The 13,479-nt window shown below is 38.1% G+C and overlaps 1 protein-coding gene across 1 annotated transcript in view; it reads left to right on the top strand.

The window, feature by feature from the left end:
* Nucleotides 1-13,037, top strand: part of CARF (calcium responsive transcription factor) — a 25,618-nt gene extending 12,581 nt beyond the window's left edge. Inside the window, 8 exon segments of the mRNA XM_009578629.1 lie at nt 1,726-1,846; nt 2,770-2,913; nt 3,371-3,604; nt 4,002-4,164; nt 5,150-5,225; nt 9,047-9,177; nt 10,201-10,567; nt 12,919-13,037. Coding sequence (XP_009576924.1) covers nt 1,726-1,846; nt 2,770-2,913; nt 3,371-3,604; nt 4,002-4,164; nt 5,150-5,225; nt 9,047-9,177; nt 10,201-10,567; nt 12,919-13,037 — 1,355 coding nt within the window.
* The last annotated feature ends 442 nt before the right edge of the window (nt 13,038-13,479 follow it).

The raw sequence follows: 13,479 nt of genomic DNA, 5'->3' as shown, positions 1-13,479 counted from the left end.
CCCCCACCCGAAAGTAACTGAAAAAGTGAAACGTTAGCAGCAGTTTTAAAGCTTCAGCCATAAACTGTGAGGTATAAGAAAGCCAAGAACAAAGCCAAAACAACTGACACTTTTTTTTTTCCCCCCCAAAATGCATATGAGACATCTTTAGTTTCCTGTAAGATATCTGCCTGATAAATGAGTTGCCCCACAGTAAGATTTTTAGAGCAAAAACACACATAGATTTTTTTTTTTTTCTTTAAAGTGTTGTGGATTAATAGAGACTGAGATAATTAAGTTGTAATATTTTTTGCTTGGCTCAAACCCCCGAACAGGCATTATATATATCTCTAGCATGTTGCCTTTCCAATATGTTTAGATTTAGTTTATAACTCCTCTATGAAATTCATGAAAATCCTGTATACCTGTAGAGCAGATGCTGTAAATATGACTTACTGAACTGCAGTGTAAATCCCAGATAACTGAATTCTAAACTGTGGGACAAAAGTGTTGTTCTTGAGGAATCTATCTTGTCTGCATAAGTGGAACCAATCTGTATTACCTTCCCTGCTGTGCTTGAGCTGTGGGGAAATACAGAGAAGCTGTGTAGCTCCCTATAGTGTAAAACATGCCCTAATCATCAAAATCTTGGTTGTTGTTTTTAATAAGAAATTTGGATAGTTGATACTTTTGTAAAATAAGGGCCCCGTCAAATTGCTTTTGAGATTCATATTAGCAAGGACTAGTTTAAAGCTGTTGAAGTCTTTTCAATCCTAGAATTTCGATTTCAAATTTGTTTTTTAAAAAGGGACAAGATATCTGTTTGTTATACATAATTCTCTTTGAAATTTCCTGTTTCTTTATTTGCATTGATTTATTTATTTTTAAATTTATTTTTATTTTTTAATGTCACCTCTAAGGTGATAAATCATTGGGTATTTTATGGAAACACATCATGTTGCTGTTGTGATACTTAAAAAGGTTTTGGTTATATCACTTGTGGTATGGGCAGCTCCTTGCCTGCATACTGGAGTATATGAATTATAAATAAAAGATAAGTAAACATGACGTGGAAGAAATTTGGAAGAAGTTCCTTTCTTGATCATTTTAATGCTATGCTTGTTCCCCCTTTTGTTAGAGGTCTGACTGGAAGAAGTCACTTATTTCAGGTTTAGAGCTAAGCAATATTTGTTTAAGCCTGTCTGGTTTTGTGTGGGTATGCCACACTGAAACAGTGTTATTTAGCAGATAAGATAGGTCGCACTTGCAAGTAAGAATTTCTGGGACAGCATGGTCTGAAGTATTGATTTAAGACAGAAGGCTGGAAATAGCTGCTGGCCTTTGATTTCAGCTGTGGATTTTCTCGGTTATTTTGGGGATTCTGCTTCTCTTATGTTTATTACCAGCATTGTGCTCCTAACTTGCAGGGCTGCTCATCTTGTAAAGTATTGGTGTTCACCAGGGCAGAGTCCAATATTTTGCCTTCATACATGTTGCAGGAGTGTTATGAGGTGTGATAAGTTTGGGAAATGCTTTGAAAATGCTCTGTATTCCTTACATGCTGTGAGAGAAGCATTTGTACTGTATTTGAATGCTTGCTGCACTTAAGCGTTCTGCCTTCTGAAGAGTCTGATGGTAAACAGAAATAACTGTTTCGGAACTCTCATCTTTTCTGTAGTTACTGTTTTATTGTAATGGCTTCAGTGGTTGCTTGAATAAATAGAGTGCATTACTTTCTGTTCCCAGGAAGCAGAGCCATTGTGATGGAGTGCCAATATGGGCCAAGGAGGAAAGGGTTCCAGCCTAAAAAAGCTGGTGAGCAGGAAAGCACCTCTGGCCATCTGTACAAAGCCACTTGTCCAGCAAGGTAAGAACTATCTATAAAGCTGGAAGAGCTACTCAGCATCCTAAGAAAGCATTCTTTCTGTGAGCCTTGACAGAGCACTGTTTGGGGGTGGTAGCTGATACACAGTGTAGCTCTTAGCTTTGTGTCCTTGATAACTTGAGGTTGATACTCATTTTGAGGGAAGGAGGAAATGCTGTCCTGTTAAACTGAATAAGGCTGAGATTTGATAGGTTGCCTGGATGCAAAGTAGCAGTACATCAGGGTATGAAATAAAGCAGGAATCGTTCTCTACCTGAGCATTAGTTACTTATTGTGGTGTCCTTCAGTGACTATTTTTGGTCCTAAAACTTTGTCGTCTTATTTGTTGTTTTTCCTTCAGGCTTTTAATTGCACTCATATCAGACAATCATCCTAATTTAGCAGATGTTCTATTTGCTGCAGGAGTTACAGTTCTTCCTGTTCACTGGGGACTTTCTCCTTATCCAACACTAATGTTTTTTTTCCTTGTCCTTGAGCATCCTCCTGGGTGCTTGTTCAGTTTTTACTGAGTTAAGAGTGTGTTTACCTGGACAATTGCAGCTAGGTACGTATGTGCTCAATTCTGGCTTCAAGCTGGGTGAACTACAGCCTGTTCAGCATTGGTGGTGTGCTTTTACTATACTGAGGGACGGAGGATTTTTGCTGAAGTGCAAAATCACTCTGGCTGAGTGGCTTCCAGACTGGAACAGAAGTGTGTCTGTCTGTATCCATCTGCATCCATCTCTGTTGATGTGTCCTTAACAATTCTACAGTTCTCTTCGAGGCTTCTCACCCTCTGTAACACTCTCCTTGAACTTTTTCTATACTAATATCTGATATGAAGTAGGTAGGGGTTTTGCCTTCCCCCCGAGGACAAAGTGTACTGAAGGAGAATTTTTTTTTTTATTCCCCCTGCCCCTTGCAAGGATCTATATTAAAAAGGTTCAAAAGTTTCCGGAATACAGAGTTCCTACTGACCCTAAAATTGACAAGAAAATCATAAGAATGGAGCAGGAGAAAGCATTCAACATGCTGAAGAAGAACTTGATAGATGCTGGTGGTGTCCTCAGGTGAAACTTCCACTTTTTTCTTTATCTTGACAAATGAAGCAAAAAAGAGCAATAATTTGCTTGGCTTGCTTTATTTTTTACTTAGTCACTTTATTAAGGCTCTTGCTTAATATCAATAGTAAAAAATCCCACAATGTCAGTAAGACTTCTGTGGCTCTGGAGTATTTAGTTTGGTAAATGTGTTAAGCACCAAGCTGTGGAACTTCAGCAGATGTTTTCATGCAGGGAATAGATAGAAATAGTTGTAGTATTTGGGGGTTTGGGATGGTTTATTTTACATTGAAAGATGTGAGAGGGCCCTGAGCTCTGAAAGGTAGTATCTTCCAGCTCAGGGGTTGTGAAAACTTAAGTCACTGTAACTAGGTTGTTTGTGATTGTCAGACTGTTCCCCTAAAAGACTCATTTTTTTGCCTTTGCTTTTGAGAATTGTGTGTAGAAACTCTTTCCTTCTTGCCAGGTGGTATGTACAGTTACCCACTCAGCAAGCACACCAATATCATGAAATGGAAACTTCCTGCCTCCCTTCTTCACCATCCCATTTTTCTGTGTCTTCTCCTGAGGAGGAGGAGGAAGTTGTTAGAGATGAGAACTCTGCTCTGCCTTCCCGACTTCATCCTCAAGTGGCAGACAAGATCCGAGAACTGGTGTCTCAGGGAATAGAGCAGGTCTATGCAGTGAGGAAGCAACTGAGGTACAGAACTGTCTGGCATGCTCTCAGTCTGTAGGGCTATATCTGGTTTTGCATTTGATTAATTTGGTTTGCAACTAAATAGCAGTGCTGATGCATTACTCAATATATTTCCCATGTGTCATGAGAATCTTTTTTTCCTAGCTTTTGTCTTCTTTCCATTTCATTGTAGGTAGCCACTAAGAACTGCTGTCCTCTTTAAAGTTAGTTGAATAAATGGGGATTTTTAATTCCAAACTCTGTAGCAGGTGCACAAAGAACTGGGTCAGAAGATCATCTAGCTTGCTCTTGTCTTCTTGTTGCCACAAGGGGAGGGAGAAGGTAGCAGTGTCTATAACAAAGGGAAATAGCACAATTTATTTTAAATATGCATATTTTAATGTCCTTTAACATGTGACAGAAAGTATGTGGAAAGAGAATTATTCAAGCCTGATGAAGTGCCAGAAAGACATAACCTGTCCTTCTTCCCCACTGTGAACGACATCAAGAACCACATTCATGAAGTGCAGAAGTCCCTGAGGAATGGCGAGATGGTGTATAATTCAGAGAGTATCCCAGCAACGGTACGTTGGCCTTCGTGTTTCTTTTTGATTTTTGGAGTTAAATACTGGAAATCTTATTTTTAATTTTTACCACTTAGCTGTATTTCATCCAAAATTCTCCATGACTTTATATTTCCAGCAGCAATATTTTCAGTGGAATGTCTGGCTGAGCAAGATTAGATTAAATGTGAATAAAACCTTCTGACCTTATTCGGTATTTATCTTATCAGCATTAGATTGCTATTAGTTGATTGACAAATTATACAATACTAGCACTTCATGATGACTACATGAACTGGAAGCCATGTGTAGAAAAATTGGCACATGTCAGAAAATTTTATTCATGGCTTTGCCATTGTCCGTGTGTTGGAGAAGTTACTACTACTTTTCCGTATCTGAAAAAAGGGGATGAAGTATGTCTCAGGTGCAGTCTAAATTAGGGCTTGCACAACATTCTGAATGTGTAAATATTAATAAATGTACTTTATAGCAAGTGAAGAAAGCATGAAGTAGATACTTCAGAATGCTCGGTAACTCTTAGGTGTCGTTCCTTCATTTTCTTCCACCTATTGAGTAATAAGGATGCACAGTGATCCTAATTTTCCCAATTATGAGGCTGACTGCTAAGGAATTGCTGATTTAAAATCAGCTTTGACAAACTGTACTGTTAAATCATGCTGTGTCATCAGTCTTTTCCCTCTCCCTACACTGCTCTTGGCCCAGGTGAGTGGGTGATACTTGCTAGTTAGCCAACTGGTTTGACTATGTTCTATTTTAAAGACTTTGAACTGTCATGAGCAGACTTTAACCTTCCTGGTACAGTGCATGTTAAAAAATCTTCTACAGCACTTTTTTCTGTAAACCAAGAGCTCCTAAAATGCAGTTATAAGAAAATAAGAAAGTGTAGTTTTAGACACTGTTTTCCTACGGGTCCTGTATTGAGCCTATGTTCCTGTAGTAGGCAAACTTGCACCCTTTCTGAGAACTGAGATCTTTTTTCTTTCAGCTGCAGTGGACTACAGACAGTGGGAATGTTCTCACAGAAACAGTGACTGTTACGTTTGCGTCACCACCTTCAGATGGTAGGACATTAATAATTTAGCTGTCTCCAAATGTGATTTGTTTTATTAGTTATGTCACAGAAGTTCAGTTTCCTTCCAGAGGTTGCTGTCATGTTCTGTCACTTAGCTGAGCTTAAGAAGGATTATTTTGGTGTTTCTGCTTTGGCGTACTTTTTTTTAACTATTTGACTGCATGTGTGGAAAAATACATGTAGTTGTGGTGGGGTTGGCAGAAGTATGAAAATTATAAATTTGGCTGTTATTTAGCATCCTCAAGCAACTGAAGATTTTATATGATGGTTATGTGGAAAGAACATTTTGCCTTGGATGAAGATGCTAATAACACCTGTGTAGACACAATTAAATTCCTACTGAACAGATGTGTCTGTCAGGGCACACAATACCCAGAAGCCAACTGGGTACTTGAGTTCCTTGATGGTTTGTGCTTCACACATGCTTAAACATCTTGATAAAAAGGACTTGAATGAATATTGGGGTTCCTGCTTCTCACAAAGTCATTGGCTTGATGAGTTCCACTGCTAAGGTCAGGCCCTGAACAACAAACGCTGTATTTCTGTTGTCAGAATTGAGAGCACTCTTTTCCATTTTTCTTAATGCTTAGAATAGAAGTAGAAACACAGGTGTTTAGTGGAAGCAGGGCTGTGAGATATGTTTCTTCAGTTCTTTATGTGGTGTAACTTCTTCATTAATGTGTGAAGCCAAAGTAGCATCTCTTCTCAGCGATTGCTGAGCCACCTAAGTAAGTATTAAACTTCCTCCCACTCTGCTGCAAAACCAGAGTATAGATTTCTAGAGAAACTTTGGGTTTATATGTTTATGGTCGAAGGTCTGGTTTTTTTGAAGACGCTAGTTTCACTGTTTTTTCTTTGTTGAAAGTGGGTTTCTGCTACTATTACTTTGACTTCAAAACATGTACTAAAACAAAATACAGGTGTTTGTAACTAGATCTACTTGCTACCCATATACTTAGGATTACACATAGGCTGAGATGCTCCGCTGGATCATGGTGGCTGATAATAAATTTAAAATGAGATTATTCTGCCCTTTTCCCCAGGTTTCAAAGTTATTTTGTCTAGTGTGACACCACAGGAACTTCCCTGCGTGTTTGTGGATGCTTTCCCCATCCCTTGTTTAATAGGCTTGATATGAAACTCTTCAGAAAAGTGGTTGGCTTTTAGCAAGGATATGATTGCAGCAAGGTGGAAAAGCCTAATTATTTGCATACATTAAGATAACATTGCAGACTTCTTAGGTGTTTTTAATCTCAGTGGCACTGCTAGCTTGTTTCCCCATTTAATTTGAACATGGTGGTGGGTACTTTTTGTTCCAGACAGCTGATAGAGAAGTTTATAGGGACCAAAGGGGCCCTGCCACAGTTGTCATGTTTAAAGATTTACTCATGTCGACAGTTATCCTCCACTGTGGTTCTTGCCTGAAGAAGTCCTGATGTGTTTGGGTTTCTTTCTTCTTTGGCGCCTGTCACTCCCTAATCTTTTTCTTATCTTTGTTGTAGCAAGAAAGATAAACCCCCAGAGGTTTGGCTCACTGTGTGATTTCTTCTAAATGACTTTATGAACCTGATTTACGTGGAGCAGTTCCATGTACACCAGTGCATTTACAGTTAATAGAAAGGCCAATATTGGGCTTTGTTTTGTTTGGGATTTTTTTAACTCTTATTTTAGTGGTTGCTGCAATAGATCAATTTGAACTGAAAAGCTCTTAGGGTAAGAATTTCAGTGTTGACAACTGTCAGAGGACAAGAGGTAAATTTTTAGGCTCAGTTTGAATAGTGTCCCTCTTTTTTAAGGAAGTCTTGTTTTTTAGGAGAAAAAAGGAAATTGCAATGTGAGCAGACTTATTGTGCTTAAGCTTGCATGTCTGTGTTAATATTTCCATTACTGTGCTTTTATGGAGAGACAGAATAGTTGTGCCTTCAACAGCTGTGATAGAGCTCAGTAGGGATGACTTTTGGTATGAACTGTCTGAATGCTGAAGAAGGTTCAGGAAGACCAATTCTTGTTTTCTTTGTCTTTCACAGATAATTTTCTAAGGCAAAGTAGCCTATCAAATGTGTAAACATCCATCCAGTGACATACTGAGTTTTAAAGGAAGCTAGAGAATTGGATTTGTTTAGTTTTCTGCACATGTGCACCAATTCAGTGAATATAAGCAGATACTCTAATTCCAGCATATCTTGTCTCCACTTAAATATGTGGGTATATGTTTGTACACATTGCAAACACATGTTTATAATTGTATTACAAGTCTGAGCAAAAAAAGAAGCCTGGCTTTGAAAAAATCCGCTCACATTGATGTATGTGAAGCGGTAGCAAGGAAAAACAACACTGACTTTTCAAACTACTGTTTCGATAGTTTGGTTTTTTTTCATTTCAACTTGTGCTGAATGGGGACAAGTTTACATTTAAAAAAATCAAACAATAACAGAACTAAAGCTGTTTGTTTTCTTGTTGTGCAGAACTGCATATCTCCATGTGATACAGCTTTCTCTGTCCTCTCCTAGGTGTAAGAATCACTGTAACTATCAAACTTAAGTGTGTTCCCTTTTATATCTTTTATGAAGTATGATGACAAGTGAGATAAAGTACCCGTGGGTTTTTTCGTTTTGTTTTGTTTTGTTTTTTAAACTTCTGGCATTCATATTGAATGCCCATGCAGTGTAAAGAGTGGGTACATTAGGAGTTGAACTATTAGCTTTATTCCTAGGCATGTTGGTGTAGAATACAACCTAAGGAAAGAACTACCATCTCTTCCTACATATGAATATTCACATATGCATATGGGATCTCTGTATACTATTAAAAAGAGCCTAAATATTTGAAGTAGTTGTGTTCAAAGAGATTTATAGAGTGTGTCTTATGGTCAGTTATGATAACGAGTTAGAGTTTGCAAATCAGTATGTATGTTGAAAAATGTACCTCCACTCACTTAGATTGCTGGAAACGTTTGTATGATTTCCTGCTAGAAAGCTTTTGTGATTGATCATTCTCAATTTTTTTCCATTCACCAGGCTAATCTACATGCACAGGGCAAGCTCTTCTTTTGCAGTTATAGCAGTGAAACTGCAAAATAAGAGGCTAAACAATCTCTGGATAAATCTTATTCAAAATGTTCTGGGTTGCTTAAACAGAAAATGGAATGATCCCAGGGGAAGTTTTCTTGCAGAAATTGCCACAAGTGAATCTCAATTTTTACAAGTCTTCAGGAAATGAAGACTGTCATTCTTGCATTAAATAAGAATTTTGAGGATGTGATGTAATCTGCAGGCTGAAAGGCCTCCAGATAAATGGACTTTTGGTGTGATACTGCATAGAAGTTATCCTAATTCCACAAAGATGTCTGGATGGGAGTGGTGAGACTTAGAGGATTTCCTGTGTAAATTTTTATTTTGGAAGACGCCACTTTCTTTTGATGCTTGTCTGTTTTTGAGCCCTTACTGAGGTGTATGTATTGTCAAATTATTTGCTTGCTGCTTTGATAGAAATGTTTCAGCTTTTATGTTTCAAATTCAAAGCACAGGGTAGGTTGCAATTACTTTCCTCTCCAAATCAGATTTATTGGTGGTACTTTTTTTATTCTGACCAGGCACATACAATCTTCCTACGGTATTGTCTTTTTCTCATACCCAGATTTTTTTCTTTAGCATCCAAGTTCTTCTGCAAAGAGAACAGCATATATGTATATACATGTCTCTTATATGTCTGTATTGAGATTGAAGAGGTTTGTTCAGTTTGCAAGGGAGGCTTTTAAAAGGGAAGAAGAAATTTGTCATAACTGTCTGCTTCCTCTCTGTAACACTGTAGGGAGCTCAGCTGGGGAGTCAGTCGTCACCAAAGCAGAATCCAACCAGAGCGGGGAGTCCTTGCTACCAGAAACAGCTCAGCTGTTGTCTTCGCTCTCTTCACTTCAGCCCAAGATATTTGCACAACTTCAGGTACAGTCAAGTTGTTTACAGAACGTCAAACATTCTGTGCTGGGAATGCTGAAGGCGAGCTGAGAACAGCAAGTTCCCTTTCACCTAATGATCCCAAATGCTGGCTAGGTAACACGGACTTTGAAATAGCTGTCAGCTCTTACTTGGCCTCTCTTGCATGTCACATTTAGCATATAGCTGTGGTGCAGGGGATCCCACTACCATCTTTTGACACTTTGAAGTTAGGGTCTCTTGTGAAGGCAAAACCAAGAAGATGAAAGTAGTGGGCTTCTGCCTCAAACCAAGCACCTATTCATTTTCCACATGGTCCAGTCATTTCATAACGAAAATGTTGCAAAACTGAGGGGAGAGATAAGTCAGTCTTACTTATTCCTTTTAAATCCTTCTCCAGCCTCTTAAGAAAATATGTTAAAATCCTAAAACTGCTCCGAGCTCAGATCTGTAAACTTCCAGGTTGAAAGGCTGAAGAGTGGGGAGAAGAATGTCATGCTAAAAGAGTTTCTTCTAAAGCTCATCTCCCTTCAAAGCTAGCTCTTTTAGCCTTCTTCCCTAACTACTACTTTGAAAAGCTACCTTCACACTTCTTGAACCCCAATGAAATGCATGATTTCTTCCCCAGAAATACAGTTTGCAGTAAGGTGCTGTTCTACTTGCTGTTCCCCTCTCTTCCTGAAGACAGCCTGGCTTCACCTCACTCTTTTTTTTAAAGCAGTATGCTTAGCTTTTAGTGCCCACCTCTTGTGGGAATGGGCAGTATTGGAGAATGATTTGAAACTGAATATCAATCCAAAATTAGAGCTTTATGGTCATTAAGTAGTCTTCTAGATGCTGCTAGATAACATTGTCCTAATTGTTTTCTAATACAACGTTAGCCTAGGGTTGCTGGGATTGGCTGTTCGAAAGAGATGATGTATAGAAAGTCAGAAGCTATCCAGTTCCCGCTAGCAAAATACGTGCTATTAAATGCAAATTCCTCCTGCTGTAAATACTGATATGTTAGTACTTCTGCCTTCTCTTTAACAGGGATTACAGCTGCAGTCAACTTTTACCTCCACAAATGGATCAACAGCCCTGATAGCTGTAAATAACCATTCCCCTCCCAGCCCTGCAAGTCTCCTGGATTCCATAGGGAGTGCAATAACCAACCATTCTCTAGTACTTAGTCAGGGACACAATCTGCAAACAGGTGCTGGCCTAGCACAGCATAGCGCTGCTGCCTCTGCTTTTGGGACTCCTCCTGGCTCTGATCAGAGTCTGGTCACCATGGGCCAGTTGGTAGCAGTTGGAGGGGTAGATGATTCCAGAAGCCTAGAAGGAGGAGTCCATCAGATTCTCTTGGGAGATGTACAGACTATTCCAGTACGGATTGTGGACAGCCATCCAGCACTTAGTAAGTTGCAGTCTTCCTAATAATATGTAAATATAGAAAATATGGTGGATTTTGTTCTGTGTGTCTTGGAAGAGAGAAATATGTTGGTAATGGGGAACTCCAGCATGGACTTCTTTCAGCTGATTCTAATTAGTTTTTACTGTGAAAACATGCTGACTGAAAAAAAACCCAACCAAATCCAAAACCAAAAAACTCCCCCAAACCGCCCCCCAAAAAACCCAAACAAAACCCAAACCTTAGTTTTTGCTGTAAAAAGATGACTTCTTGGACTGCTTATCACTTTCTGTGACCAAATACCAACTTATTTGATGAACACAATATTTTTGCCAAAAATCCTGATATTTAGCTAAAATTATCTTCAAAATATTTTTTAAAGGAAAAATAAGAATAGAAAATAATATTGTATCTAATTAGAACTCTGGGTTTTTTGATTACTTCTTTCTTTGCACCATCCCAGCAGATTTCTGAATTTTTTAATAAACTTTTACTAGGATCCTGCAGTCATCAATATGCTTTAGCAGTGATCAGTTCGAGTTGCATGTAATTGATTGGAATTTCAAACTTCTGTTTGAAAATATTTTTTAAAAAATAGACAATAAACACCATAAATAATTTCCTCTCTATCAAAATAGAAGGCTCCTTAAAAACATTGTTATCAAATATAGATACAGTCTTTGAATTCTCAGCCATGGAACCTGATTGAGAATGAAAGCTTGCATTCTCAAAGAATGATTCCTAATTCTTGGTGAAGAAAACCTATTAGATATGGAACATATATATGTCAGTGCAACATATCCTTTTGACTTTCCAGAGAGTCTGAAATGTTAGCTCTGCAATACTTTATTATTTCTATATTATCTTTTCTTGTCATCTATGACCTCTAAAAAGATGACTCTTGAGTAGTTTTGCAGGAATGTCTAGGTAAAGATGTACTAGATCATAGCCTACACCTTCGTAATGCCATAGCAATAATTGTCTCCATATGTCCTGATGACTTTTGCAGGTCAGCAAAACGTAATTTGTACTAAATTCTGTAATATTCTGAAACTGGAAATAAAAGACTACATGAAGAAATAAAAAGAAAATAGAGCATACATGAGGAAATACACTGAAATTCGTATGTGTTAAAGTAATATTGGGCTATTTTACTGTGGTGGTACTGTCAAAGTTAAATTTAAGGTGTTTTCTGCCTGCTGTACTGAAATGTTTGTGTAACTGGTTGTTTTCCCTTTTATAATTGAATTTGACTAATCTCCTGAGAAATTCTGTTTTCATTCAGGGTAAAAGAATTTCAGAGAGGTTATCAAATGCACCTCCTGCATGCAGTTGTTTAACCATTTGTTCAATCTGGAGATGTTGATGCCTCTCAAAAATTTTTGTAAGTGATGAATGTTGTAAGTGAATTTTTAAAGAAACACTATTTTACACAAAAAGAAATGTAGTCAAATATAAAATTCTATAACTGCAAGGACTAAACTCACTGTTCCTTTGGGATTTCCTTTTTTTTTTCCTGCTCAAGGTCTCAGTCTATAATCACCAGCCTGAATTTGGAAATTGAGAGAATATTGGTGCCATTCCTGAGTTATGTGGAGGAATTGCCTATAAAATGCATAGATACTTTCTTGTTTTTCAGAGGCAAGTTCTTTGTCTGGAGAGAAGGAGGACAAAAAACAGTCTAGACTGAAGAGAGAATAATGTTACAGAGCTTATTTGGAGGAGACACCGTATACTTGAACTTAGCAGTTCAGTCAGCATGTATTTCAAGATATTTTTTTCTCCTGTGTGTGTGCATACACTTATGCACATGCGCACTTGATTAAAATTATCCTGTATGTTCTGGATTTTCTCTTGTCCAAGTGCTAACTTTCCTGCTGAAAATGTATGTGCAGTCATTGAAGTGGCCAATCATGTCTGAAGTGTAAGTCATTCTCTAAATCAACATGCTGTAGAGTTAATTTTTTCAGCAGTAGCACCTCCATTCCTCCTTTCCTCTGGAAAAGAAAAAAATAAATAAGATGGTAGCTTTATTTTTCCATGGGAAAGAGGAAAAACATTTTGCATGGGAGTAATTTTATATATCACCAAACTTTTTTTTTTTTTTATAAAACATTTTAAATGTTCTTACTTGAGGGGGCCCTTACTGCAGTAAATTCATGTCAACTTGCAATGTCATATAGCACAGTAGATGATATAACTGGCTGTCAAACTAAACAGTGGTTAACTTCACAAATGCCTTACCTATTAGCTTGAGTTCCTGAAATATTTTTGGTTTAAATGCATACAGTTATTGGGTCTGAAGCATTATCAGTGAAGTGTGAACTTCAATGTTTGATTTTTGTTTTGTTTTTAAGCTGAAGAAAATACAGAGGGTGTTATCTGTGTAAGCCAAGTTAAACAAGAGCCAAGAGAAAAAGCACTGTCTGTGGAGCCAGATAAAATCAGAGACTGCCATAGTTCCTCACCTATTTAAATCTGTGAAGCCTGGAAGGATTTTTCGAGTCGGAGAACTCTAAATGTCTTGGAAGGAAAGGCAGGTCCTCTCAAACTAATGCCATTCTTTTTAAGTCGTATTGTGACATTCAGACTAGGCGTATTTTACACTAGTTCTGACAGACAGCTGTTTTGATTTATGACTGATGTAGCTCACTGCCAATTCCAGGTCATTCAGTTGCCCTGTGGAACACCACCTCTCTCTTCTGTTTCAAGTTTTGAGTAATTTGGATGCTCTCCAAATGGCCCATTTTGGTCGACATTTCCACAATTTAATTCCTTAGCATTGTGATCCACATTCTAAAGCTGGGTTTGCTTTTCTCCTTGAGACCCTCGACTGTTACGGCACTACAGAGACCGTAGAATCTGCCAGCTCTAAGACCACAGAATCCAACACCAAAGTGTATCAATACAGCAATGGT

This window comes from Fulmarus glacialis, unplaced genomic scaffold (assembly GCF_000690835.1).
Source record: "Fulmarus glacialis isolate BGI_N327 unplaced genomic scaffold, ASM69083v1 scaffold1985, whole genome shotgun sequence".
Lineage (NCBI taxonomy): Eukaryota > Metazoa > Chordata > Aves > Procellariiformes > Procellariidae > Fulmarus > Fulmarus glacialis.
Note: the sequence above shows the minus strand (reverse complement) of the source record. Positions and strands in the feature narration are given on the sequence as shown.